At 43.9% G+C, this 25045-nt stretch overlaps 1 protein-coding gene across 2 annotated transcripts in view; it reads right to left on the reverse strand.

Moving 5' to 3' along the window:
• Positions 1 to 25045, reverse strand: part of SPNS2 (sphingolipid transporter 2) — a 219385-nt gene that overhangs the window by 72405 nt on the left and 121935 nt on the right. For both annotated transcript variants that reach the window (XR_003939903.1, XM_030185886.1), the window contains exon 3: positions 12998 to 13134. Coding sequence is in view for 1 of the 2 variants with exons in the window: in XM_030185886.1 (XP_030041746.1) it covers positions 12998 to 13134 (137 nt within the window). In the remaining variant the exon portion in view is untranslated. The remainder of the gene's footprint in view (positions 1 to 12997; positions 13135 to 25045) is intronic.

Genomic DNA, 25045 nt, shown 5'->3' on the forward strand with positions numbered 1-25045 from the left:
CATACCTGGGTATTTCACTGTCCCTGGAAGGCTCACAATCTAATTTTGTAACTGAGGCGATGGAGGGTAAAGGGGCCCTTTTACTAAGCAGCGTAAGCGTCTACGTACACCCAGCACGCGCCAGTTTGGAGTTACCGCCCGGCTATAGCATGGCTCTTGTGGTAATTTCATTTTTGGCATGCTTCTAATAACATGCATCTGAAAAATAATAGTTATTGTCTGGCCCGCATCCGCTACACGCGCCAAGTGGCATTTGATGCAGGTGGGTCATTTCCGCCCAGTTAATGCATGAGATCTTACCGCTAAGTCAATGGCTGGCAGTAAGATATCAGACCTAAAATGGACGTGTGTCAATTTTTATTTTGCTGCACTTCCATTTTCAGCAAAACTTTTACAATGGAATTTTTTGCAAGCACGCTGAAAAATGGATCTGCACATGCCCAAAACACTTGCCTACACTACTGCAGGCCATTTTTCAGCGCACCTTAGTAAAAGGACCACTTGCAAGCTCATTTTCAAAGCACTTAGCCTCCCAAAGTTCCATAGAAACCTATGGAACTTAGCCTCCCAAAGTGCTTTGAAAATATGTTGGTGACTTACCCAACATCTTAAGGAGCAGCAGTGGGATTTAAATCAGCCACTTCTGGATGTCAAGATCAGTACTTCTTCACTCTGTTACACGAGTTAAAGTTAAACTCTGTTAAAGTTATACAGGTACCATCGATATTCAGTTCTGGAACCTGGATGACTACTGGTTGCCCAGATAGGAAGGATGGGCTGCAAGAAATTTATTTTGTTTTGCTTTGTTTCCTGTGTATTTTACAGGCATATTCATTCATAGGCGCCGACTCCATGGGTGCTGTGGGTGCTCAAGCATTCCCAATATTTTAACCCGCCGTCGGTTCTGATTCCAACCCCAGCCAGCCCGACCTGCCCACCCTCTTCTTTTTCAACAGTCCTCCGTCTTCATCTTCTTACTGCCCAGAATTTAAAACTCATCTTACCTCGTGTCCCGGCAGCAGTGAAAGGTGAGCAGGCTCGGCTTCAGCCTCCCCTTCTCTCTCAGCTCTGGTTCCGCCCTCGCGGAAACAGGAAATGAGGGTGGGACCAGAGTTGAGAGAGAAGGGAAGGCTGAAGCTGAGCCTGCTCGCCTTTCAGTGCTGCCGGGACCGAGGTAAGATGAGTTTTAAATTCTGGGCGGCAGGAAGGCGAGGACGGAGGACTGTTGTGGGAGAAGAGGTCAGACTGGGGTTGGAACTGGAACTCAGAGGAGGGGGGGCTGAAAGGCAGGTAATGTTTGGGGCGAGTTACTGGACATGGAGGGGAGGGGAGGGAGGAGAAATCACTGGATATGGAGGGGAGGGGAGAGAGGAGAAATCGCTCGGCATGAAAGAGAAGGCAGGGGAGAGATGAGACTAGTTGGACATGGAGGAAAAAGCCATAGAATGTTATTGAATGGACGAGGGAATAATACAGTATTTCTAGGATGGGCGGGACAAATTGCTTGTTCTTTTGGCCGCTGTCGGTGACAGGGTGCTGGGCTCAATGGACCCTTGGTCTGTCCCAGCATGGCGATGCTTATGTACTTATGGATGAGGGGGGGCAGGGGAGAGAGGAGAATTCGCTGGACATGGATGAGAGGGGAGGGTAGGGGAGAGAGGAGAATTGCTGGATATGAATGGAGGAGAGGGTAGGGGAGAGGAGAATTGCTGGATATGAATGGGGGGGGGGGGGGGGGAAGAGGGAGAGGGGGAGGGGGAAATGCACCACCTGTAAAAAAAAAATTTTCAGCACCCCCAATCATTTTGAAAAGTTGGCTCCTATGTGTTCATTTTATTTGGGTTTTCTTGGCACTAATTAGATTTAATTGGGACCAACATGTGTAAAGTTAGGCATGGGATCCTAAAATTTACACGCAGTCCAAATAAAGGGGTGCAGGGGCAGAACAGCAGCATGGTTTTGAGTTATGTGCGTAATTACAGAATAATGGTTCTCTACGCGTAAATTTAAGCATGGGCATTTGCGTCACGTTTTTGTTGGTGTAAATAGTCGCCCCTAAATTTACGCATGACTGCATTTAAATGTGTATTCTGCCATGGGCAGGGCTTCGGGAGGGGAGGTCTTTTGGGGGGGGGGGTGCTGGGGGGAGGAGATGATTAAAAATGCAATTAACTGTGGTCAAAATTTATAATTGGGAGATTAATTGTGATTAAAATGATTGATCAAGCAACAACTATACTTTAAATATTTGAAAAGAATTACTGAACAAACAAAGCCTTTTCCAAATAAGGACTAAAAGACATGATATGAAGCTACAGGGAGGTAAAGTCAAATGCAACGTCAGGAAATATTTTTTCACTGATTAAGGTAGAGGATGCCCGACATGCCCTCCTGAAAGAGGTGGTGGAAGGAGAAATACTGCTAAAAAATCAAAAAGGAACGGGATACACACAGTCAATCCTTAAAACCCAGGAGGATATAAACCAAGTAAAGAGCACTTCAGTTTTCTGACTACTTTTGCATTATTTAGAAATCATTAGGAAGTAACTTGCACTGCACGGCAGGTACAACCCTAATAACACAAGCATGGGAACAAATTGGCGTACCAAGGGCGGGGCGGTGGGGGCGGTCCACCCCGGGTATAGGGAGCAGCCGCCCGGCTGTTGGCTCTGCCAGTTCCCTGCTCCCTCTGACATTACTTCCTGTTCTAGGGAAGGGAACTGGCAGAGCCACAGCTGTGCAACTGCTCTCTGAACCCCGAGGAGGTAAGAGCGATATGCTTGGGGGGCAAGGTGATGCGGCAAGGGGGGGGGGGTGTTGTGATTTGTGTGTGGGGGAGGGGTGATTCTCTGGGGAGGGTGATGCGCCGGAGGAGTTGGGCGCTGCAGCAATCTGCCCCAGGTGGCAGCCGACCTAGGAACACCACTGTGGGAAAGTAACCTGTACTGCATGTTAGGTACAAACTCAAAGAGACATGTTGGTCTTTCTTTGCTATCATTTACTATGTTTCAGTGAACGTTTAAGGCATTTTAATGCAGATTTCAATAACCTTCTCCAAAATGTCTATTAGTGATCTGGTTTTGTTGCATACTGCTCTGCTCCTAGATTAAACTGCTTGCTTCCTGCTTGGAACAGCATTTCATTGATAAATTCACTGGAAATAAGAATTCGTCAGACTGGAGGTGAAAGACTCCCTAGTCATCATTCTCTATTGTTCTTTTATGGTGACTGCCTCAGGCGTCTTAGTATAACCTACTTCTTTAATGCTGGGGCTGGGTTTATTTCCATTTTTGATTCAGAAGCACACTTTGTACCCGAAGCAATTTGCACTATATGATTTTCTTTAACAGCAGCGGGGTTGGCTTGTCACAAACTTCCTCTTATCTCCTATCCCAGAACCAAGTTGAATCAACTGCTTTATTTGGTAGACTGATTCTGGGCGGGTTGCAGTGTTTCTCAAGACCATGTTGCAGGGAAAGATCAAGTGGGCATTACTCCTCCCTTCCAACTTAAAGGTGCCTGGGAAAAGGGGTGGGGTCTGGGGGCCCGGGCCAGGAGTGGGCCATCTGGTCCATCATGATAATTTGTGGTGTTGGAGGGTGGGAGGTCCAGGTGGTCTACATGAACCACCAAGGATGTTTTTGGAGTTGGGAGTGGGGGGGGGGGGGGTCCAAGCAGGCCCAGTTGATCACCAGGCATATTTTTGGAGTCAGTGACAGGGGGGACTCAGGACTGTTGACACTAGTGTGGTCCATGAGCGCATGAGTCTGGTGCCTTCTGCCTTTTTAGTGCACATTGTTTTGTGATTGGCTTATTTGCATAATATTTGGTTACTGTATTGGGGAGCTAAATCTTTGCATTATACAAGCTTATTACATCACCCTGTCTGTCTTCTAGTTCTGTTTGTCCTTATAAAACCTCATGGGCATAACCAAAGAGGCTTACAAACATTTTAATCAAGATATAATTAAACTACAGTATAATGTATGATATTGCCCATTGTGTTCCCAATCTAAAGAAAGGATACAAAAAAGTTGGAATTGACTGTGAACAAGAAATTCATTTAAACATATTACATAAGCTAAATAAACAAAATCTAGTGCAATTTTTCCCTTTACTCACTCCATGAGTGTAAGAACATTAATAAAACCCTTTCTTCCCAGTCAGCGCCACTGAGATGCTTATGCTGAAACATATATTGCCAACTGGCACTTCCCCCTTTTTTAGACCGTACACTTCTGATTTACAATCTAGAAATGTCATGTTTGACAGCACTATGACCTAATTAAAAACTGACTCCCAAGACAATGAGAAGCTGGTTCGGTGTGTCAGATCTGAGGATTGCGCAAAGGAACCTGAAGAGGTTCAATTAAAAGTCAGTGTTTGTTTTTACAGCTCTAGGGTCATGAAATAGATTTGTTCAGACAAGACTTTCATGGGGACACCTATTACATCCATTCCTTTGCCGGGCTGGGAGGTTGTATTTTGCTCTCTAATGTTTACATTGGGCTCATCAGCTGAAATGTCTGTGCCTGGAATGGGAACCTCCCATGCTTCTGAAGGCTACAGTAAGCAGGATTTACCTTTATGCACTTACTTCACATGACCTGCCCATAAGCTAGGGTTGTCAACCAGCTCCAGCTTTTCAACACAGGATAATTCAGTCTTGGTATTACTCCACTTCATGTATAGGTTTGCTTTTCATAGGGAATGCAAAACTACAAGTCCCTGCATGCAATGGGATAAAACCAGGACTGCATTAATCTGTTCTGGAAATCCGGAGCCAACTAGAAACCTTACCATAAACATCAAAGAAATAATATTGGTTTTCTCAGTATCTTTTCATTTTATATTTATTGTCCAACTTAAAAAAGAAAAGATTCAAAGTAGAGGTGGGCAGGCGTTTAGTACATAAGTACTTAACATAAATACATAAGTAATGCCATACTGGGAAAAGACCAAAGGTCCATCGAGCCCAGCATCCTGTCCCTGACAGCGGCCAATCCAGGCCAAGGGCACCTGGCAAGCTACCCAAACGTACAGACATTTTATACATGTTATTCCCGAAATTGTGGATTTTTCCCAAGTCCATTTAGTAGTGGTCTATGGACTTGTCCTTTAGGAAACCGTCTAACCCCTTTTTAAATTCTGCCAAGCTAACAGCCTTCACTACGTTCTCCGGCAACAAATTCCAGAGTTTAATTACGCGTTGGGTGAAGAAACATTTTCTCCAATTTGTTTTAAATTTACTACACTGTAGTTTCATTGCATGCCCCCTAGTCCTAGTATTTTTGGAAAGCGTGAACAGATGCTTCACATCCACCTGTTCCACTCCACTCATTATTTTATATACCTCTATCATGTCTCCCCTCAGCCGTCTCTTCTCCAAGCTGAAAAACCCTAGCCTCCTTAGACTTTCTTCATAGGGAAGTCGTCCCATCCCCGCTATCATTTTAGTTGCCCTTCGCTGCACCGTTTCCAATTCTACTATATCTTTCTTGAGATGCGGCGACCAGAATTGAACACAATACTCAAGGTGCGGTCGCAGCATGGAGCGATACAACGGCATTATACCATCCTCACACCTGTTTTCCATACCTTTCCTAATAATACCCAACATTCTATTCACTTTCCTAGCCGCAGCAGCACACAGCAGAAGGTTTCAGTGTATTATCGACGATGACACCCAAATCCCTTTCTTGGTCTGTAACTCCTAACGTGGAACCTTGCATGACGTAGCTATAATTCGGGTTCTTTTTTACCACATGCATCACCTTGCACTTGCACTATTAATTTGATTAAGTTTTTAAAATTTTAACTAGGATTACATTTTTTAATCCTGATTAAAAAGGTTTAACTCCCCTCTGTTGTCCAGCATTGCTTTCTCTCCCCTGCCTATCCTAGTTCATCTTGGCATAATGTAACAGAGGGAAGGCATCGGTGCCAGTTGCAAATAGCATGTGGGAATCGCTGCTAGAAACTCTATGAAGAGCCAGATAAATGTGTGTGTGTGGGGGGGGGGGGGGGGGGGGGGGTGAAGAAATGCTGGACCTGTGTGCTGGGGGAGGGGTCAGCAGGAGAGAACAGAAATCAGTGCCTGTGCTGTCAGGGGTAACAGATTTAGCAGCAGAAGGGGAGACATTTGGTGTAAGTGATTTGGGGAGAGAATAAGACAGAGGCAAAGTCAATCATTTTCCCTTAGAAAGGGCATGGGAGAGAACTTCATTACATTTATTTATTTGTGACATTTATATCCCACATTAACCCAAACAAGTTTGAGTTCAATGTGGCTTACAATAAACAGTATAGGATACATTATTATTATTATTAGCATTTGTATCCCACATTTTCCCACCAATTCGCAGGCTCAATGTGGCTTACATTTGCCGTAATGGCGATTGCCATTTCCGGGTCACGGAATACAAAAGTCACTGCATTAAGGTGCATGCATACGTGGCAGAGAGGAATACATTGTGGTAGTGCATATTAATTTCTATGTGATAAATAGGAATGTAACATACATTAGGTCATCGACTGTAGAGAAATTATTCACCATAAGGGTTAAAATGAAAGAGGTCAGTCAGTCAAGTGATACATAACAACAACAATGCATAAGAAAGTAGTTTGTCATAAGAATCCAATTTTACAATACAATATCATAAACGTACTGGGATAGCTATGGATGTTTAACATTTAGAAAATCTATTATGAATAAGAAATTGTGCATGAAGCAAAGAGAAAGTTAATGGTAAAGAGTAATAACCAATTCTTGAACTACAAGAAAAATGTTAGGAAGTATTTTTTCACGGAGAGAGTAGTGGATGCTTGGAATGCTCTACCGCGGGAGGTGGTGGAAATGAAGTCGGTAACGGAATTCAAACATGCGTGGGATAAGCATAAAGGAATCCTGTGCAGAAGGAATGGATCCTCAGGAGCTTAGTCAAGATCGGGAGGTGGGGCTGGTGGTTGGGAGGCGGGGATAGTGCTGGGCAGACTTATACAGTCTGTGCCAGAGCCGGTGGTGGGAGGCAGGGATAGTGGTTGGGAGGCGGGGATAGTGCTGGGCAGACTTATACGGTCTGTGCCAGAGCCGGTGGTGGGAGGCGGGGCTGGTGGTTGGGAGGCGGGGATAGTGCTGGGCAGACTTATACAGTCTGTGCCCTGAAGAACACAGGTACAAATCAAAGTAGGGTATACATAAAATTAGCACTATGTTTACTATGTACTTTGAAAGAGAAAGTTAGTAGTCATATTGTAGAGGTATCCCCTGTATTTCACCTTTTGCAGGCCTGAGTTCTGAGTACGCCATGAACCATTGTTTCTGATCATGGATACTGCATTACTTCCTGGAAGCAGTGTGCTAGCTGACATCACCCAAGGGCATGCTGTTCATCTGCACTAACCCTCCAATGTAATGGAATGTAATCTTCGTTAGCTACCCGTTAGCAAGGCATCCTGTACTACTCCTAATAAGGTAGACCATCTGGAAGCCCAGGGGCCCCTCATTATTAGTGACTGTATATCACCTGCTGGACAGATGTATCACATGTAAATCATGTTATACATTGTGGAAAAATTCTATTATAACTACCGTGTACAAAACAGGTGCACCAAAATTCAGGGCTTACTTTTACACAATCTGCACGGTTTACTTTGCCTGGTCATTTAGAGGGGCAAAGAGTAAAGAAGTCAGTGGCACTGGGAGAAAAGGGACAAGTGCCATATGTCTATCTCTAGTGATATTTTTATAAGCCATGCACAAGTGAGGATGCCCCTGCTACAACTCCCCTAAGTATTTTATGGTGCACAGTGCATGCATGCAACTACATTCGGATACTGAACTCTCTCTAGCATCTTCTGTGAAAAACTCTCCTCCTATCATCCTCACTTTAATATTCCCTTATCTCTTGTTTGTCCTGTTTGTCTGTCCTAATTAGATTGTAAGCTCTGTCAAGCAGGGACTGTCTCTTCATGTTCAAGTGTACAGTGCTGCGTATGTCTAGTAGCGCTATAGAAATGATAACTAGTAGTCTTGGGATTCCGGAATCTTGCTACTCTTTAGGATTCTGCACGGAATCTTGCTACTCTTTATCCTTATCCCTTATTTGTCCTGTTTGTCTGTCCTAATTAGATAGTAAACTATCGAGAAGGACTGTCTCTTCATGTTCAAGTGTACAGTGCTGCGTACGTCTAGTAGCGCTTTAGAAATGGTAAGTAGTAGTAGTAAATTCAACATTAGCACCTGCACCATTTGGGGGGGAAGGGTGCTAAAAGTACGACTAGGGGACATTCAAGGAAGTTACATGGAAATACTTTTAAAACAAATAGGAGGAAATGTTTTTTTCACTCAACGAATAGTTAAGCTCTGGGACTCTTTGCAGGAGAATGTGGTAACAGCGGTTAGTGTATCTGGGTTTTAAAAAGGTTTGGAAAAGTTCCTGGAGGAAAAGTCCATAGTTTGCTATTCAGATAGACAAAGGGAAGCCACTGCTTGTCCTGGGATTGGTATCATGGAATGTTGCTACTAATTGGGTTTCTGCCAGGTACTTGTGACCTGGATTGGCCACTGTTGGAAGCAGGATACTGGGTTAGATGGACCACTGGCCTGTACTAGTACTTCTATTCTTATGTTAAAATGCACCCTCGTTTGTTTATATTTTCAGGAGGAGGTGTATGTGTGTGGTGTGTACATGTGTATTTTATAAACTACATACATATTTCATGATTCCACCTGTACCCCACCTCATAAGAACATAAGTATTGCCACACTGGGACAGACCAATGATCCATAAAATCCTGTTTCGAACAGTGTCAAAGCCAGGTCACAAGTACCTGGCAAGATTCATCTGAGCAGGCCTACATACGGATCGTGTAAATGTACATATCTTCCTGTCACAGTGTGCACTTTTGTGCATATACATTGTGGAGTAATTTTATAGAAGTCCGCTGGTAAAACAGGGCTTACTCATGGAGAAATCTGTATAAAATTCCCCACTTTTATGATCTTTTTAGTTAACAGGGCTAGGCCACCTAAGATGGCCCCTTCAGGGAATGAAGCTACTGGAAGGAATAGACATGGTAAGTTTTGATTTCTTCCTTTTTTCCAGACTGGTTTCTTGTAATTTTTTACTCTTGATTATTTGAATTATTACATTTTTCAGGCTATATTGTAAATGATTTCCCCTTCCTTTACAGTATAATGTAATTCATTTTTTGTTTGTTATTTTGATAAGTTTGCAGTTTTCAAATTTCATTGTCCATCCTATTTGATTTTCCTGTATTAAGTGTTAATCATGTATAATTCCTCAGAAATATAATAAAGTTAAAAAATATAGGCGAAAGCTGACAAAAACTGTTTTAAATTTACTACTTTGTAGCTTCATCGCTTGCCCCCTAGTCCTAGTATTTCTGGAAAGAGCAAACGTCTACCCATTCCACTCCACTCCACTCATTATTTTATAGACCTCTATCATATCTCCTCTCAGCAGCTTTATTTGATGCTTGGACACAAAGGACTCGACACGGTCTGTATTTCGGCGTTGAGAAACTCCTGCCTCAGGGGTCACAATACGATAAAAAAAAGACAAAACAAAAAAAGGAACACAAAGCAATCAGTTGGAGCGCTGCTCAGGAAACTTCGCAAAATACATTATATTTTGCAAACTCTCCTGAGCAGAACTTGTGTTCCTTTTTCGTTTCGTCCTTTTTTTTTAAAATCATATCGTGACCCCTGAGGCAGGAGTTTCTCAATGCCGAAACACGGACCGTGTCGTGTCCTTTGTGTCCAAGCAGCGAATAAAGCACCTTTCAAAGCACCATCTTCTGTGTTGGATTGTCCTTTGGCCAACCTCTACTTCTTTATCCTTGTATTTTAATATGTAGAGGCTCCTCCTGTTTGTTTGCCGTGTTTGCACGTGCAGCAGGAGGTGTGTACTGTTTCATGGTGCTTGTTTGTCATTCACTTTAGATGTAGCAGCATCACCAGCTGTGGAATGCAGTCGGGCTGCCGCAGCCTCGGGGAGCTCAATCTCCAGCTCTCAGAGCTGTGATCTACCTCCACAGGAATGTTGCCACCTACAACAATTAAATCTTTTTCTCTCTATTCCAGGAGCTTGCAGCAGAAGTATTACAGTATCCACGCTTTCTGACATCCTGGATGGTTAAAAATAACAGGCTCTGACAGAACCACAGGTAAAATAAGCTGAGCTAATTGTGGTTCAGGATAAAAGCTCTTGGCAAGTGCCCTACTTACTGCACCGGAGCCAGGTACGGCAGAGAGATTCCTGTCATTCCACAGGAAAGTTTACTCTGCTGGCACAGGAGACAGCATACCTGAACTAACTACTGGAATGAACCACGTCCATAATTTAACGCACAGATATTTTTGCTTTCCCCAAAACTGGTCAGTGTGCATATTTAAGACATATCTTCATGATCCCTAGGGAGAAACGTCAGGTGCATCATCTCTCCGTGAGAAATACATGCCATCTGGAGTAACCGTAATAAAGTATTTTCCCCAGGATTCTATATATGACGACTAAAGTTGAACGTGCAAATCAGTACGCATCGCCAATTTGCACACACACAACTTAATTGATTAATGAGCCAATCGGTGCTCATAATTGGCTGCTAGACTGATTATTGCCATTAATTGGCCTTAATTAGGACTTACACACGGATTGTATTCTATAACGATCCGCACGTAAATCCTAGGACGTGCATTTTTAGTGGGCATGTTGACGGGACGTTCCTATGAGTTATGTGCATTTTTATAGAATACGCTCGATCTGCACCTAATTAAGGCACTGGCGTTTACGCCTGCCAAAAGCAGGCACCTTAATTTAGGCGCTTAGGTGCTATTCTATAAAGTGTGGATACCCTTTACAGAAAATACAGCTGGGTGCATAATTTTTTCTGCACTGATTTTTCAGCACAATTTACTGGATCTAGTCCTTTCTGCATATAAAACCCATTTCACATCTGGAAAAGGGCACTTTTCAAATTGCGCTAGAGTATACGCAGTCACACGCCTAACTTTAGGCTCAAGCACTTACACTAGCTCAGTGGCTGGTATAAATGCTTGTGCCTACCTGCGGTCAGATGCGTAGTGGTAGTAGACTATAAACTAACCTGTAAATACTGGGCAAGCTGCTGACCCACCCATGCCCAGGGCCGCCGAGAGGGGGGGCAGGGGGGACAAAATTCCCCGGGCCTCCAAGGGGGGCCTGGCACCACAGCCCCACCCGCCTTCCGTCGTCGACTGCCACCGGGCCGGGCCCCCTGCATTGAAATCACAGCACCTCTCACCTCTGTGAGAAAGCGCTGCAGGCAGCAGATCACTTCCCTTCGGGCCTCCTTCCCTCCCTGTGTCCCAACACAGGGAGGGAAGGAGGCCTGAAGGAAAGCGATCTGCTACCCTGCTGTCTGCAGCGCTTTCACATGGAGGCGAGAGGCGCTGTGATTTCAATGCAGGGGGCCCAGCCCGATGGCAGACGGACGGGGCGGGTGGAGGGGGGAGCGGCAACCTCGGGGGGCAGCGGGGGCTCGGCCCAGTCTCTCGGCGACCCTGCCCATGCCCCTTTCACGTCCACTCACCCCTAGCAGATGCATGCTAAAGAAATTACACTCCGAGACTAGAGAATACCTACTAAGTGCAGTTACCCTCAGAACTGCTAATTAGCAGCAATTAACTCCAATTATAGCCAATTAGCACCTAAGGAGCCCTTTTACTAAAGGGTTGCCGCGGGGCAACCCAGAACTACCCCCAGTGTGCACCATTTCTGGCACTACAGAAAATCAAGCCTGATTCTCTAGTGCAGGGCTTTCCGCTGGATTAGCGTTGAAGCCCTTACTGGGTGGTGGTATGTGCTGCCTCCGAAATGGCCACACGACAAGTGTCAACTTACCACATGGCCATTTCTTTTTTGGCCCTTTTTACCCACTGCAGTAAAAAGGGTCCTGGCATGCGACAAAAATGGCCACTGCCGCTAATGCAGGGCCCCTTTTAACTGGCAGTATTCTATAACGTGTGCACAATTTTGCACAGGGGGAGAGGGTTAATTCTGTAATGAGCTGCTTCATTTTAGGTGACATGAACGCAGGCAAATGCAGGTATTCTAATCATTTATAATCATCGACACACGTATGGGAACACATACATGTGTGAATGAGCAGTTTCTGGCTAAGCAATATTCTGCCACTAGAGTAATGGGTGGGTTTACATGTCAATTACATGGCTGGACTTTAGGCAGGGACAGGTAAATCCACCTAGGTGGATGATCAATGAAATCCCACAAATCAAAAAGACAAGAAAACAGGAGTGGGACGTGGACCAATGACCAGAGACTGGGACAGGAGGATAAAACGAGAAAACCTTTATTACAGACTCGACACAGATCCATGTTTTGGCCACAGGCCTGCCTCAGGAGTCTGGTCGACCAATGGTAAAAAGCCTGACTTTTTGTTTGTTTGTTTTGGCAGATTCTGGTAGCTATGGAGGCAGGTTCGGGAATTCGGCTCTGTTCCGGGGGTCAGACCGTTGGATTAAACCATTCCCCGCCGTTCTGGTTTCCCTTTGTCTTGCTTAAGTGAAACTCCCCTGGCGCTGAATCTGCTGATTTCAATGAGGAACTCACGCTGTCCCAGTCTCTGGAGTCAATGGTCCACTTCCCACTCCTGTTTTCTGGACTTTAGGCAGGGCACCTAATTTTGTGCATAGATTATAACATCTTCTAATCCATGTGTCGTCTTTTGCAATCTAGGCACAACCATTTACACCTTAATTATAGGTGCATTTCAGCCACTCTTATTCTAGTAAATGTCTACTTTTCTTTAGAGCAGACTTCAAATACATGCTTTCCTAATGCCTAAATCTTATAGAATTACCCTAAAAACTGACTTGGCTTTTGACACATTGCAACCAGCAGACCCATCAGGAGACTTATGAATTTTGACCAGAAGCTTTGACTCACGAACCTGTGTTTAAGAAAGTTCATACCTGTTTGGTGATGAAGGAGCTGGAGAAGGTCACAGCAGACCAGAAGAAGATCCCACAGCTCAGAATGATCTTCCTATTGAAGCGATCCCCTATGTAACCGAAGATTGGGGCTGCCACCATGAAACTGCAGATGAAAACTGAAGAGAACATAAAAAATGAAATTCTGATAAAACCAAGTAAACAGGACAGAGAACATACAAACTCATTTTCAGTCGTAAAGGGGTCCTTTTACTAAGCTGGGGTAAAGAGTGGCCTTAGTGTGCTGTATGGGGTCTTTTCAACACACTAAGGCCATTTTTATCACAACTGGAAAATGGCTGACTTTCTACTTTTTCTATTAATGGCCATACACTACTGTTTTATACATTAATTATCATTCCAAATATCTATTTATTGCTATAATACTTCTACCTTATATATTGTATTCTTGACCAGAAAGCTTTAGTTATTGTATTAGTAATTATATTATTACAAATACTTAGACCAATGTCCTTTGAAATCGTAACCCCACAGTTTTATCATCAAAAGTCCTTTGAATTGAAGAAAAGAAGAAAAGAAAGAAGATCCCGTATGTTGTGATATATCAGTTCAATCTTATCTTTGCTGCAAGAATATTTATATATAGACCATCGAGATCAAAATTCAGGAAATTATTCACAATTCAAGTGTTTGAATTCATCATGTTTGGATTACAAAGATAAGATTGAACTGATATATCACAACATACGGGATCTTCTTTCTTTTCTTCTTTTATTCAATTCAAAGGACTTTTGATGATAAAACTGTGGGGTTACGATTTCAAAGGACATTGGTCTAAGTATTTGTAATAATATAATTATTAATACCAGTGTATTGTTTCTAGCAAAAAAGGTGCCTGCCGGTACTTAAATGTTAGGCCACCCTTCAAGAGTGGGGTGATCACTGAGGGACACACTTCACAATAACCAGGCCCCCTGCAACCAGTCATAGAATCTATGACAAGGCAGAATTGGTGTGTAGAGACTGAACTTTTTCATTAAAACTTGGGGGATCATGGGTCAATTTTAGCAGACAATGGAAAAGGTGCCAGTACTCAGTACCCCCAAGTACCCCCCCCCCCCAAAAAAAAAGCCCTGACTAATACAATAACTAAAGCTTTGTGCTCAAGAATATATATATATATGTGTTTGACTGGTACAATATATAAGGTAGAAGTATTATAGCAATAAATAGATATTTGGAATGATAATTAATGTTTAAATCTATTCTTATTATTTACATATATAACTTTTGAAGAATAGTACTCAATAATTTCCCTCAGTTTGTCTTTAAATTCATATGCTACTGTTGCCGTTAGCGTGCAGCCATTAAAAAGAACTACCGCAGGCGCACTTACCGACACCAAGGGGCCCTTTTAAAAAAGGCACGTCCAGTGCGTGCCAAATCGGCATTACCACCCAGCTACTGAGTGCCCCGGTTGATAATTCTGAATTTGGCGTGTGCCAAAAAACAAATGGAAGAAAATATTTTCTATTTTCTACCGTGTGGCGCTTACTCTGCGGTAAACAGCAGTGTGCATGTGCTGCATGCCTACCGCCCAGGTAGCACATGAGACCTTACTGCTAAATCAATGGGTGATGGTAAGGTCTCAGGCTGAAAACGGACACGCGCTGGTTTTTATTTTGCCACATGTCCATTTTCTGGTCCCTTAAAAAAATGGCCCTTCTTCCAGAACGCAGCAAAAAATGGCCTGGCGCACACACAAAAGAAGCGCTCGCTCTGCTGCGGCTTAGTAAAAGGGCCTCCTGTTGTGTAAGCCATAAGGGCTCACAAAGACAGCGTGCGGTAATGCAGCTAACTGATTAGCACAGGAACGCCTACTCTCCACCCCTCACCAGACACACCCCCTCTGACTAAAAACATCTTTTAGTGTGTGTCGATTCTATGTGGTTTACATCAAAGAAAACCAGGCAAACCTGAGAATAACAAACAGCAATGATACACAGAGAAAACCCAGAAAAACCCAGAACAGAAATCGATTGAAATTTCTCAAATAACCATGTTTTGAGAGTATTTCTGAATAGCAAGAAACTATTAAGAGATCTCATGATGTCCGGAAGCTCATTTCAAAATTTTATTCCCATGAAGGCAAAAGAAGACTGGAAGACTGCTTTGAATCTACCTAATTTAGAAGATGGAAGATGTAAACATAATATATCCCGTAAAGTGATGGAGTTACACCGAAAAGGGAGAGTAAAAAATGACAGCATATAGTCTGCAGGACATCTGAGCGCATCCCGCAGTAATCCATTTTAAGATGTAGTAAGCGTACCCTAGCGCTTATTGCAGCTCTGTAAAAGAGTCGCAAAGTTTCCTGACAGTTTCTTTCCCATAACGAGACAATTTGCAAACTCAGATCTTCTTGTCCAATTCATTTGGTGGTTGGGAGGCGGGGTTGGTGGTTCGGAGGCGGGGATAGTGCTGGGCAGACTTATACGGTCTGTGCCAGAGCCGGTGGTGGGTGGCAGGGATAGTGCTGGGCAGACTTATACGGTCTGTGCCAGAGCCGGTGGTGGGTGGCAGGGATAGTGCTGGGCAGATTTATACGGTCTGTGCCAGAGCTGGTGGTCGGGAGGCGGGGATAGGGCTGGCCAGACTTATACGGTCTGTGCACTGAAGAGGACAGTACAAATAAAAAAAAGTAGCACATATGAATTTATCTTCTTGGGCAGACTGGATGAACCGTGCAGGTCTTTTTCTGCCGTCATCTACTATGTTACTATGTTACTATTTTTTGGAAATGATAGTTTCTTAATCAAACAGATTAAAAAAAAAATTCCAGTGACTATTCCAAAGGATAAACTCCACATTAAAATGTCCTAATGTAAATTTTAAAAATTTTTATTAACAAGAAAAAAACCCCCAAATATTCCACAAACAAGATTTTTTGCACATGCACATCTCTAACTACCCCCCCCCCCCCCCCCGTTTTCTAAGTCACGCTAGCTGTTGCCGTGTGCTAATGCCAACACAGCCCATTCACCTACTTCAGAATTTCAAAGCCTGTTATATCTCATCAAGAAATGCTTAATGCAACACCTTCTTTACTAAGCTCCATAATAGAGAACTTCCCACATTGTCCTGGGATGTCACAGCCAGTGGGGATTTTAGGCTAGCCACAATAATGGGTCCTTTTACTAAGGTGTGGGTTTTGGGTGCGCGCCGATCCATTTTTTAGCGCACCTGTTAAAAAAAGGCCTCTTTTTTTGCTGAAAATGGACGTGCGGCAAAATCAAAATTGTCGTGCGTCCATTTTGAGTCTGAGACCTTACTGCCAGCCATTGACCAAGTGGTAAAGAATCTGGGTGGTAATGACCTACGTGTGTCAAATGCCACCAGAAAATAAAAAATATTTTTCAGATGCGCGTAGCGGACACGCGCCAAAATTGAAATTACCGCAAGGGACACACTGTAACCGGGCGGTAACTCCGATTTGGAACGCATTCCGCGCGTGTAGACTCCTACATGGCATAGTAAAATGGCCCCTCGGTCTCATTTTCATCGCCCTACCCTATTGCCGGCAGTCTCTTTTTTTTCAGTCCTTTATTCAGAAAATGATCCTCTGCCCTAAAAGATGTTCCTGCATATAATTTCCAGGGACATTGACCAGCGTCATTCTTTTCCTAAATCCTTTGACCTTGCTCTTATCCCATATACCCCGTCCCTTTCTCTTCCTGCTCTTTGTTTTTATGTTACTTTTCCCGTCTGCACCTCATTATTATCATTAATTATTCTGCACACTGCAGCAGCAGCAGCTGTCGCTCAGTTCTGTTTACTTCTTGTAACGTATAGCACGAATGGCCTCTTATACTCTGCAGTATTACCCTGCTGTCCCTTGCCGTCTTTCTTTCCTAGTGAACATTCCAAATTGTTTATATGCTTTCCAGGAACTGGAGCTCCTCTGTTATCTTCATCTGGTATTCGTAGGTTTGAGCAGGCGAACGGCAGCAAAGGTGACACAAAGGTTGATGTTGAAAAAAACGTCCAATGGACTCAAAGAGTTCACATCAGGAGTTTTATTCAAACATAGGTAAATGGACTCGACAAGCATTGTGTTTCGGCCACGAGGGCCTGCCTCAGGAGTCCCTGTATAGTGCACAAGTCGAACTTCTCTGCGTTCTGTAGCATCTGAAAGAAATGACCTAATATCTGGTGTTAACGAGCACTGGAGCGTGCACTTCTAAACTGGAGCAGAATGTAACAAACACAGGATCGTGCACTTCTAAATTGCTTGTGCTCGTTACATTTATGGTTTTTTTTAAGTGCATGCTATTTACAAATAGCACATGGAAAATAATAAACAGTTTAGTTCATTTTCTTCTGCAAATCACTTGTGCCCTTGTAACCTTTAAAGGGATGTAACTAATAGGGATTCTTAAGTCCAGGGGTTGCAGAGTATGTTACAGTTGAGTGAATAAACATAAGAAGGCATACCATAAACAACCATCCTAATGTCTAAATGACAAGACTGATCACGAACTAGACAGAACAGAACTCTTATCACTTGACTGACTAACCTCACTGCTATTAATGAACAAGCACTACCACTTTAATCCTAATGTTTAAAATGTTTTCTCTACAATTGATGACTCAACATATGTTACAATCCAATCTACCACTCAGGAACCTATATGCAATACCATAATGTATTATTCTTTACCACGTATGTACGCACCTTAATGCAATACCATTTGTAATTCTGTTAACCGGAAATGGCAATCGCCATTACGGCAAATGTAAGCCACATTGAGCCTGCAAATTGGTGGGAAAATGTGGGATACAAATGCTATAAATAAATAAATAAATAAGGTTCACTGTCATTAAAGAACATCCTCTGGAGCCCTTAGAATTTGCTGGCACCCCCTATATTTTGAATCACACTCTGAACTTCACGGTTAAAAGTAGGATTTGCAAGTACATGAAATCCAAATAACAATAACATAGTAACATAGTAGATGACGGCAGAAAAAGACCTGCACCGTCCATCCAGTCTGCCCAACAAGACAAACATATGTGTATACCTTACCTTGATTTGTACCTGCCTTATTCAGGGCACAGACCGTACAAGTCTGCCCAGAGTACTTCCTGCCTCCCAACCACCAGTCCCGCCTTCCATCACTGGCTCCGGCACAGACCGTATAAGTCTGCCCTCCACTATCCTCGCCTCCCAACCACCAACCCCTCTTCCCCCCACCTGCTCCACCACCCAATTTCGGCTAAGCTTCTGAGGATCCATTCCTTCTGCACAGGATTCCTTTATGCATATCCCACGCATGTTTGAATTCCGTTACCGTTTTCATCTCCACCACCTCCCGTGGGAGGGCATTCCAAGCATCCACCACCCTCTCTGTGAAAAAATACTTCCTGGCATCTTTCCTGAGGCTGCCCTCCTTCAACCTCATTTCATGTCCTCTCGTTCTACCACCTTCCCATCTCCGGAAAAGATTTGTTTGCGGATTAATACCTTTCAAATATTTGAACGTCTGTATCATATCACCCCTGTTCCTCCTTTCCTCCAGGGTATACATGTTCAGGTCAGCAAGCCTCTCTTCATACGTCTTGGAACGCAAATCCCGTACCATTCTCATAGCTTTTCTTTGCACCGCTTCCATTTTTTTAACATCCTTCGCAAGGTACGGCCTCCAAAACTGAACACAATACTCCAGGTGGGGCCTCACCAACGACTTTTACAACGACTTGTACAATAAGTAATGGATAATAACTATAAAATATTTGTCTCATCAGTTTTGTAGGCTAGCATATGCTAAATAATGTGAGTGCATGCTAAAATGATTCTGCATACAACAACATGCAGAAAAAAATGCAAAAAAAAAAAGTCAATGAAATACAATCCAAAATAGAACAACTGTTTTACTCCCCTGCATACTACTAATTCCCGAGTTGGTTGAACAAAACCATTTCAGCCTATGGAAAATCCAGTTTTCTCCAGGACCTAGAGACTGGTTAGAACTCTGCTCTCAAACTGGATTAAGTGATACACAAGAACTGAAGTCTTTCAATGGAAAAAGAGACCACAGCCAAAAAAAAAAAAAAAAGCCCCAGAGGGATGACAGTGTAGCACATGCAGCTTCTCATAGACTTCAAAGAAGAGACAAATTAATGAACAAATAACTTACAATGGAAGAAATGATTATGGGGATAGAATGATAATTGGGCAGTGTTGTACATGAAACAGAATTCCTTTGTGTGCTAGACCTTAGCCTAGTTAAGCCTACGAAACCGAGATTCAAAAAATGAGAAATGAAAAACAGAAACGTTGCAAATATTTAGCAAGTGTGAATAAAAGCCTTGTACTAAATTTTAAAGAGCATTACAAAAAATATTCTATAGAGTTATTCTACATTACAGAGCTGAGGAAACAGAAAAAAAGTCTGCAAATGTAGCTCAAATTATGTAGCTATCCTGACTCAAATCAAATTTTCATTTATAACATGTCTTCCCATGGAGGTGCTCATGGCAAGGTGCAACATTAATAAAAGTGATGACATAATATTAATTAATAATGATCAAGGCAGATAATAAATTTGCTAAAATCAGAAGGTACTATAAAATAATAACAAGAAGAAAATTTCCATCCAGCTCATAACTTCAGCGCTGGATTGAGCCTTAACAAGCTCGGAAGATAAGCAAAGAGGTCCTGAAGTCTGAAATGTACCTGTTTTATGATCAAAATAAAACCTTTTCTTTTTCCAGAATTATAAAATCAGAGTCCAGCTGTAAAACTGTAATGGAGCTTTCTTACTGCTCCCAAAGACTTTGAAGTTAATATTCCTCAATCTGGTGAACAGTTAAGTTATGAAGGGATCCTTTTACTGAAGCTTTGCTCACGCTAACAGAATTAGCCCTCATTAACCCCCCCAGATTCTCTATATGGTGTCTGAAAATTCACCCGGAAACCAAAGCATATTGTATAACAATCTGCATAACTTAATTGGTCATCTAGCTAATCAGCACCGTTAATTGGATGTTAAGCAAATTATCAGAACTAATTGGCATTAATTGAGATTTATGCACACAACTCGCTAAGGGGCCCTTTTACAAACAGCAGTAAGCTCAAGCCAATCCAGAGTATCGCCTATCCAAAGCGGGCACCGGTGACAGTTCCAGCCCCAGCATGCGCCATTTCTAGTGCTAGGGAAAATACATCCCTATTTTGTGGTCATTGGGTAGCACAGGTTACCGCCAGGCAGGGCTTTTTTTGAGGGGGTACTTGGAGGTACTGAGTACCGGCACCTTTTCCGTTGTCTGCTAAAATTGACCCATGGACCCCAAGTTTTAATGAAAAAGCAGAGGCTCTACACACCAATTCTGCCTTGTCATACATTCTGTGACTGGTTGCAGGGGGCCTTGCTATTGTGGGATGGGTCCCTCAGTGATTAACCCACCCCTGAAGAGTGGCCTAGCATTTGAGTACCGGCACCTTTTTTACTAGGAAATACGCACTGCCACCAGGTTAGTGCAGGAGCTCTTTCCGCCACCTCAATGGGCGGCGGTAAGTGCTTTCCCCCGAAATGGCCACACGCTAAGTGAAATCTTACCGTATAACCATTTTTTTCAGCCTTTATACCCACTGCAGTAAAAAGGGCCTCAGCATGTGGCGAAAACGGTCCCCACAGCTAACGCAGGGCCCCTTTTTCCCGCAGCTTGGTGAAAAGACACCTAAGTGTATTCTATAACATGGTGCACCTAAATTCTAAGTGACATAGTTTAAAAGGGGGCGTGGCCAGTAGGGCATGGGCATCTCTATAATCTATGCGTATTATTATAGAATAAGCCCAATCTGCGTCTAATTTACGCACTGGGATTTACACCAAGCAAAATGGGGCCTAAATGGACGTGAATAAATTTAGTTGCGTAGCGAGCCACTCAGTGTATTCTGTATACCGCGCGGAAATTTAAGTGTATTCTATAAAATTTAGGCCTACTTTAGAGAATACGCCTCGGTGAAATGTTTTTTGCATGGATTTTTCAGGTGCCATATAAAATGCTAAGAATCCCATAGTCATAAAATGGTCTTCTTTGCACTTAGTGCAAGCTTCAATGACAGGGCCCTGAAGTTCTCTGTACAACCTTAATCAGATATTCAGTGGGACTTATCCAAACAAGACTAAATTCAGTTAAAGTTGTCCAGGGAACTTTATTTGAATACTTTCGGGCTTCCTATTTCACCAGGTTGACTTACATGATAACTTTGGATGATGCTGAATTTCTCTACAGCCCAGGCAAAGATTCACAGTACCCTAGGAACACCCCCAGCCCCAATTCTGATTTTATTTAAACTGGTTAACTTGATGGCTTGACACAATTTAGCTGTTATTAAGCGCGGATTTAAGAACTAAAACTTTGTCCAGGTATCACCCAAAGTTACTTTGACCTCTGAGGTTTTACATGTTCCACATTTTAAGGACATTGCATTTGAAAAAATGTTGGAGAGCTGAAAAATTCAACCTAGTTTCTCTAAATGCAGCATTGTGACGAAGAAGTAGCACGATTTTCTCTTCTATTTGTTCTGTTTTCTAAAACATGTCCTTAAGACCTCCATGGTGACTGAAAAACAGGAATATCTAATTCCCCAAAACAGGAAACCTCAGGATTTATTTTCTGCCTTGGAATTCCTAGGCCACCCTGAGAAATGTCGACCATAATCCTTCCAAAGATGTACTTGCCAATTCTCTCATGTGGCAGGAAAAGGTAGCATTAAAGGCAGTGGTTAAATACCATTTATTGATATTTTTAAAAATACAAGTTGCCTTCTTCCAATGGCAATCCATTCAATCACTGACTTCCATCAGCCAATTTCATTTATCACTGCTAATTTCAGGTGTTTCACAGGCAAAATAGTTCATCAAGCAAGGAACATAACTCAGCCATTTATGGTTTTCCAAGAGCATTGGTGAGTCTCCATCATTCTCACCCCTACCCTGTTAATGCAGCTAGAACAAACAGATCAGGTCACTTTTACTCCAATTGATTTTAGCATTGTTCTGCTTAACCCAGAGACTATCCCTCTTTCTATATCTGAAGCTGAGGCTCTGCCAGCAGAACTTAGGGCTCCTTTTACTAAGCAGCAGTAAGCCCAACATGGGCTTACCGCTCACTATAACGGAAGTACCACCAGGCTACCACAGCTGCCTGGCGGTACTTCCCACCCCTACTGCACCGCAGGGCCACCGAGAGACTAGGCCGGGCCTGGGGCAAGGCCGCCCCACCTCCGTGCCCCACCCCCACTGCCCCACCTCTGCTGTCACTCTCCCTGCCGCTGCCGCCCCCCCCCCCATCGCTCCTCCTGCCGTTGTCGCTCCCCATCGCTCCCCCCGCCGCTGCAGTCCCCAGTCTCACCTGCCTGCCTCCACGGCTCCGGGCCCCCTTCATTCAAAGCAGCAGTCGCAGATCGCGTCTCTTCTGGACTTCCCTCCCTCTGTCCCGCCCTCGTCTGATGTAACTTCCGCTTTCCGCGAGGGCGGGACACAGGGAGGGAAGGCCAGAAGAGACGCGATCTGCGACTGCCGCTTTGAATGCAGGGGGCCCGGAGCCAAGGAGGCAGGCAGGTGAGACCGGGGACTGCAGCACCGGCGGCCTGACCCCGGCGCCGGGCCCCCCCTTGGAGGCCCGGGGAATTTTGCCCCCCCCCCCTCTCGGCAGCCCTGCTGCATCGTCATTGCTGGTAAATCCACACAAAGCGAATTACTGAAGTCTCTCTCTTGAGTTTGCAAGGTGCTGGCTTCCTTCCAAAAGAGGGTCTACATTTTACACAGAAATTGTATACAATGAGACTGCACCTGTAACTTAAAAATGTAGCAACCAGTGTGTTGCTTTGGTACAGACTGCTCCTTGGAATCTCATTATCTCTTTTCTTTCAGTTTTGACACAATCTTGTAAACATACCAATGCTAAAATGGAATTTGTAAAAAAAAAACTAAGATTAATAATATCTACTGTTTGGTGTATATAAGCACTGTATGATATAATTTACATGATTACAAATTCTCTCCTTCTAAAGAAAAGTGAAATTGACTTTCAGTACTCAGTGGTGTCTCTAGACAGAAATGTTTGGGGTGGGAAACTAGGTATGAGGGGCAAACCAAAGCCACATTTCCTCTCATAATACCCCTCCCCCCACACACACTTCTAGATCAGTCATATAAGACAATATGGCCTCCCAGCATACAGAAACCATCCCCTCTCTAGCCAGTTTCGTCTACCGGTATAACCGTTGTTATAATTGAGAGTATCAGTGGGAGTAAGGTGGAGATTTTCACCCCTCCATTCACCAAAAATAAGCAGACTCCACATATAAGGAGAAGAATCTGTCACTATCCTGCTTATTTTCGAACGAGAAGGCCGGCCATCTTCCGACACAAATCGGGAGATAGCCGGCCATCTCCTGAACCCTGCCAAATCGGTATAATCGAAAGCCGATTTTGGCCGTCTTCAACTGCATTCCATCGCAGGGCCGGCCAAAGTTAAAGGGGGCGTGTCAGCATGGTAGGGAAGGCAGGGCGGGGGCGTGGTTACGAGATGGCTGGCTTTGGCTAATAATCAGGGCTTTTTTTGAGGGGGTACTCGGGGGTTCTCGGGGGTACTGAGTACCGGCACCTTTTCCAGTGTCTGCTAAAATTGACCCATGGACCACAAGTTTTACTGAAAAAGCTCATTTTTTATTTTTATTTTTTTATTTTTGTTACATTTGTACCCCGCGCTTTCCCACTCATGGCAGGCTTACATGGGACAATGGAGGGTTAGGTGACTTGCCCAGAGTCACAAGGAGCTCATGCTCAACACACCAATTCTGCCTTGTCATAGATTCTGTGACTGGTTGCAGGGGGCCTGGCTATTGTGGGGTGAGTCCCTCAGTGATCACCCCACCCCTGAAGGGTGGCCTGGCATTTGAGTACCGGCACCTTTTTTGCTAGAAAAATTGCACTGCTAATAATGGGGGGAAAAAAAAGCCAGCTCTAACGAGCACTTCGCCGGCTTCACTTGGTCCATTTATTTTTAGGACCAAGCCTCCAAAAAGTGCCCCAGCTGACCAGATGACTACCGGAGGGAATCGGGGATCACTTCCCCTTACTCCCCCAGTGGTCACCAACCCCCTCCCACCCCCCAAAAATCTTTTTTAAACATTTTTTTGCCAGCCTCTATGCCAGCCTCAAATGTCATACCCAGCTCTATGACAGCAGTATGCAGGTCCCTGGAGCAGTTTTTAGTGGGTACAGTGCACTTCAGGCAGGCGGACCCAGGTCCATACCCCCCCCCCCCCTACCTGTTACACTTGTGGTGATAAATGTGAGCCCTCCAAAACCCACATGTAGGCGCCCCCCTTTACTCTTTAAGGGCTATGGTAGTGGTGTACAGTTGTGGGTAGTGGGTTTTGGGGAACTCAGCACCCAAGGTAAGGGAGCTATGCACCTGGGATCAATTTGTGAAGTCTACTGCAGTGCCCCCTAGGGTGCCCAGTTGGTGTCCTGGCATGTGAGGGGGACCACTGCACTATAAATGCTGACTTCTCCCACGACCAAAAGGCTTGGATTTGGCCAGGTTTGAGATGACCGCCATTAGTTTCCATTATCGGTGGGAAACCAATGGCGGCGATCTCTAATGCCGGCGATCTCTAACGCCAGCCCAAATGTTGAGATTTGGCCGACCCTGACCGTATTATCGACACGAAAGATTGCCGGCCATCTTGTTTCGATAATACGGTCGGGTATGCCGCTTTACGGGGCCAGCTTTAGAGATGGCCGCTCATATAGATGGCCAGCCCCATTCGATTATGTCCCTCCACGCTCTCTAGGTGTCAATCGTCTGCGTTCTAACCATTTTATGACTATTCCCTTCTTGAAGACATGAACAAAATCCTATTTATCTTATTTAAAATTATGCATAAATATGAACAAATATATCTTAGATCTAACTGCCCGCAGGATCTAAATATTTCTACAAGTTTCTTTGCTCTTTGATGTGCACTTGGAGAAGGGACAATGAAGTTGT

Source organism: Microcaecilia unicolor, chromosome 13 (genome assembly GCF_901765095.1).
Source record: "Microcaecilia unicolor chromosome 13, aMicUni1.1, whole genome shotgun sequence".
In the NCBI taxonomy this organism is placed as follows: domain Eukaryota; kingdom Metazoa; phylum Chordata; class Amphibia; order Gymnophiona; family Siphonopidae; genus Microcaecilia; species Microcaecilia unicolor.